At 52.5% G+C, this 4231-nt stretch overlaps 1 protein-coding gene across 1 annotated transcript in view; it reads left to right on the top strand.

Annotated features, from left to right (window-relative positions):
• Positions 1 to 4231, top strand: part of LOC104489133 (vesicle-fusing ATPase-like) — a gene marked incomplete at its 3' end in the record, with an annotated part of 18348 nt that overhangs the window by 5616 nt on the left and 8501 nt on the right. The window contains exon 4 of the mRNA XM_010131254.1: positions 3320 to 3359. Coding sequence (XP_010129556.1) covers positions 3320 to 3359 — 40 coding nt within the window. The remainder of the gene's footprint in view (positions 1 to 3319; positions 3360 to 4231) is intronic.

Below are 4231 nucleotides of genomic sequence, written 5' to 3'. Positions count from 1 at the left end.
ATGCTTAATGACCCTCTCTGTAAAGAAATTTTTCCTGACATCCAACCTAAATTTCTCCTTGTGCAACTTAAGGCCATTTCCTGTCATTTATAATATGGGAGAAGAGACCAACCCCCACCTCCCCCCAACCTCCTGTCAGGTAATTGTAGAGAGCGATCAGGTCTCCCCTGATCCTCCTCCAGACTAAACACCCCCAGCTCCCTCAGCCGCTCCTCATAAGACAAGTTCTCTAAACCCTTCATGAGTTTTGTTGCCCTTCTCTGAACCTGCTCCAGCACCTCAACATCCTTCCTGAAGTGAGGGGCCCAAAACTGGACACAGCACTCAAGATGTGTCCCCCCCCAGTCCAGGGGGATGATCCCTGCCCTGCTCCTGCTGGCAGCACCAGTGCTGGTACAAGCCAGGATGCCATTGGCCTTGGTCCCCTGGGCCCACTGCTGGTGTATCGTGAAGCTGCAGCCGTCGTGGTCACTGGTGTTTAACACTTTCAGGTTTTCCTGCTTGTGACCAGTCTGGAAGCCGAGGCTGTGCTGCCAACACAGGACCTGTTTTCCATGGATGTCTCGGCCCCAAAGTGCCCTTTGGCTTTTGGTGTGTCATTCAGGATCAGACTGGCCCAGGGGGTGGGTGAGGAGGCTGTTCCGTAGCCACAGCCCCACCTCTGATTTGTGGGGCCCAAACGGAGAAGCAGTTACCAGTGGAAGATTGTCACATCACAGGGTTAGAGTAGCTACGTGTGGGGTCTGGAGTTGCTTTGTGTGGGTTCCGGTAGCTGTTGTGGAGCCAGGAGAGCTCCTGTGCTCAGTGATGAGTGATGCTGGTAGTGAGGGCTACAGCCGGTGGTCAGCGAGTGTTTACTCTGAGCGTTCCTGATGCTGGGTGTGAATTCCCGGTGTCTCCTGCAGCCTCACCTCCCTGCAGCCAGCGTTACGTACTGGTGTTTGCCTCCCCTATGCACAGATGGTCTCGGGGTGGACCCAGGCTCTAAGGCTCTGAGAAAGGCTGTTGTCTGTGTGCTCTTCAGGCACGTAAAGCTCTTGACCTCCTTCCCCCTGTGCTGATCTTAGCTCTCAGGCTTACAGACCAAAAGCCGTGAACAATTCTGCTGGTGCAGAGCCCAAATGCTGCAGAGCCGTGTGGCGATGACAAACTTCTTAACAGAGAACTCCCAGATGGACATAGGAATTGAGCTGTATCTCGTGCCCTGGAGAAGATCCTGACCGGCAGGATCCTCCAGGCCTGAAGCGTGGTGACGGCGTTCCTAGGCTTAACCTGGAGGGCTTCAACCAAGATCAGGGTGTGCAGGATTCTCATGCCCGTTGTGCCTCCAGTACTGGTCACCGGTGCCTGGTCCTTTGGGCGAAGGAGAGTTTGGGATGTCTGCAGTGTCAAGGGCAGGGTAGCATTCTCCTGGCTGTGCAGGGGAGCGGGGGAAGCTGTGGAGTATCCCGTTAAATGTGGAAACAGGAGTCATCTTCACCCTTAGGCTCTTTGCGCTGTTTTTGGGTGTCTCTCTGATCTGTGTGGCTGCCCATGTGTATAATTATATGTGTGGTATATAGGTGCGCTTTGTGTGCTTGTGTTTAGTGGGAATATATGCTTAACCTCACTATGGTTAAGCATGGTCGTGGTACACTAATGGACATGGGTATGATGCGTGGAATAACTCCGCAATCAAAATTAATTGAGGAGCAGGTATGTTTATTCAGCGCTGGGTGCAGCCAAGGGTTAAGTACTCTCAAGGTGCGTGCACCCCGAGCAGCAGTAAATGCTTCTTATTTAAAGCAACAAGACAGACGCATTCACAGGATTGTTCCGCCGCCTCTTACACACGCACAGCCCTGTCGCGCTCCTGATGTAAATTAGGTCTCCTCCCGTTGCGCAGGTGCGGTGTTATTCTTCAGGGGTCTTTGGTGGTCGTTGGGGAGGAAGTAAAGTCTTCCTCACATCTGCACTTTTCACCTCATGTTTAGGGGCGTGTGCAGTTCAGGGACAGCTGGGCAGAATCTCTGTCTCAAGGCCAGTTCATGATTTGTGGCACAGAGATGACTCCCCCCTTCCTCCTTATCTCACCCCAAGCAGCGAAGCAGTCTTCTAAGTGGTAACAACGCTACTCAAGCTCTGCCAAAGGCAGGGAATTGTGTTCTTGTTTCTTCTGACTAAGGACAGAGTTAACTAGCTAATATTTGAGAGACTGAAAACATATCACACATTTTAAAAAGATATTTTTCAGATGTCATTCTACTTTCCCATCTCACTGCTCTGGGCCTTGGTTTCTAACAGGTTGGTCCCTGTTAGGCCAAGGGAATCCTTCCCTTGAGCTTGACCCATGAATGTTTTGGAGAGGAGCCTATAGGGAGAAATCTTCGTTTTTCCCAAAAGCTCTTTGTATTCCTTCTCCCAGCCCTGTTCCTTCCAGAGAAAAGCCAAATGTAAATGACCCTGAGGTACAACACTTCAGATCTCACCTTACCAGAGCCCCCGTAGGGATTCTTAGATGTTTTTGTGACTGATGCTGCCCTACGGGTTAGACGGTGAGAGATGGGAGTACTGAGCTGTGGGCTGCAAGCACGCACCAGCTGGGCTGGAGCTCAGGAGAAAAATGCCACCTTTGCAGCTACCGAGCCAGCAAAGGTCTTAGATTTCCACGTTCTGTAATTACTGAGCTGTGTCCCACCTCTCGCGCCGGTCTGTGCTGCACAAATCCTTTTCAAGGAATTTGAGGGGACCTGAAGGATTTGGACAGTCTCACTAGTTCCCTGAACAGGTTTTGGTTTGGGTGATGTTACACTTTAAGGCACGTCACAGCAATTCCTTTTCAAGGAATTTGAGGGGACCTGAAGGATTTGGACAGTCTCACTAGTTCCCTGAACAGGTTTTGGTTTGGGTGATGTTATTCCCTGTGGCTGGTGGATACAGGTAGGGTTTGAAAGGGTCCTGGCGTGTGGAACAGCCTCTCCTGCCCGCTGTGGGATCAGCACTGGAGCTTCAGTAGAGAACGAGCAGAATGGCAAAGCCTATCCAGGGTGGTAACTCCCTCCTCCCAGACACTGGGTGACCAGTAAGATGAAGGAGGTTGACCAGAATAACCTCCTGAGGTCAGAAAATACATTATTAATGGAAATGAATCTGTGTTTTTCTGGAGTTTGGGGGTTTATGTTAATTTGGGGGTCTCTGGAGGATCCTCTTCTGCCCTTTTTTGCTGCTTCTGAAGGTTCTCGTGGGGGAGCCTCCTTTCCTGAGCGAGGTGCTGGCCCTGGGTGGGTGTTTGTCCTGCTGCAGGACGGGCTTTCTGAAGCTCTTCTCTTGTTCTTTGCAGAGAAAATGGGCTGGACTTTCCATCGGACAGGAGATAGACGGTGAGTTCAGCAGCACCATCCTGGCGGTGTCTGTAACAGCTGGGTTTGTGTTTCCATACTGAAATGAAACTGAACTGGGAAGTCTGAGATCTTCAGCCCACCTTCGGGTACGGTGGGGCCCTCCCTGGTGAGCGGGGGCTGCTCTCCTGTCTGCGGGCGTTCTACTCTTCAGTTGTCAGAGCCTGCAGGACCGTTCTGACTGTTCTCTCCAGACGTCTGCGGGTACGTCAGCGCAGCTCTGTGGGCACTGGTGCCCGTGTGCAGGTGTGAACTTCTAATGGGTGCTGGATGTCTGTTCTTGTGGCTTTGGAGGGCACATGTCGGCTCGCAGGAAACAGCTGATGGCGCTGGGGATGTTCTTGGCATCTAAACTGCAGTGTTGAGAGTGGGACGTTGCAGGGCGAAGAGTGGCCCAAAGCCAGCAGTGAGCTCTGGGGCGCTGGAGCGATGAGCCTGGGGAGCAGCACTGATGTTTTCACCAGCAACAGGCTGGGATATCCTGCAGGACGATGAAGGGACAGGGCTGCCACCTCGAGTTCCTGCAGGCTGAAGGTTTATATCCCAGTTTCAAGTCTGAATTGAGCTTGACAAGCCTTTGCCAATGTTTGGGGAGCAGACGGATCTGCCCCTCCCAGCCTGCGTGCTCCAGCCTTCAGTTATTCCTGCGGTCTGTCACCATTTCCCCTGGCTGATGAGCGATGGATGTCACTGTCAGTAGCTGCTGCTGTATCAGCTTGCTGGAGCTTCTGGAGTTTTGACCCAACTCCTGGCAGCAGTGTGTTGTAGAAGGGTCTCCGTGTTCTTTGCAGCAGCAGATCAGGGGAGTGGATCGTGTCCGTTGTTCTGCCCGTCAGGAGGCACCGTGTGCTCCT

The sequence above is a fragment of the Buceros rhinoceros genome, unplaced genomic scaffold (assembly GCF_000710305.1).
Source record: "Buceros rhinoceros silvestris isolate BGI_N320 unplaced genomic scaffold, ASM71030v1 scaffold28842, whole genome shotgun sequence".
NCBI lineage: Eukaryota > Metazoa > Chordata > Aves > Bucerotiformes > Bucerotidae > Buceros > Buceros rhinoceros.
This window is presented reverse-complemented; position numbering and strand designations above follow the sequence as displayed.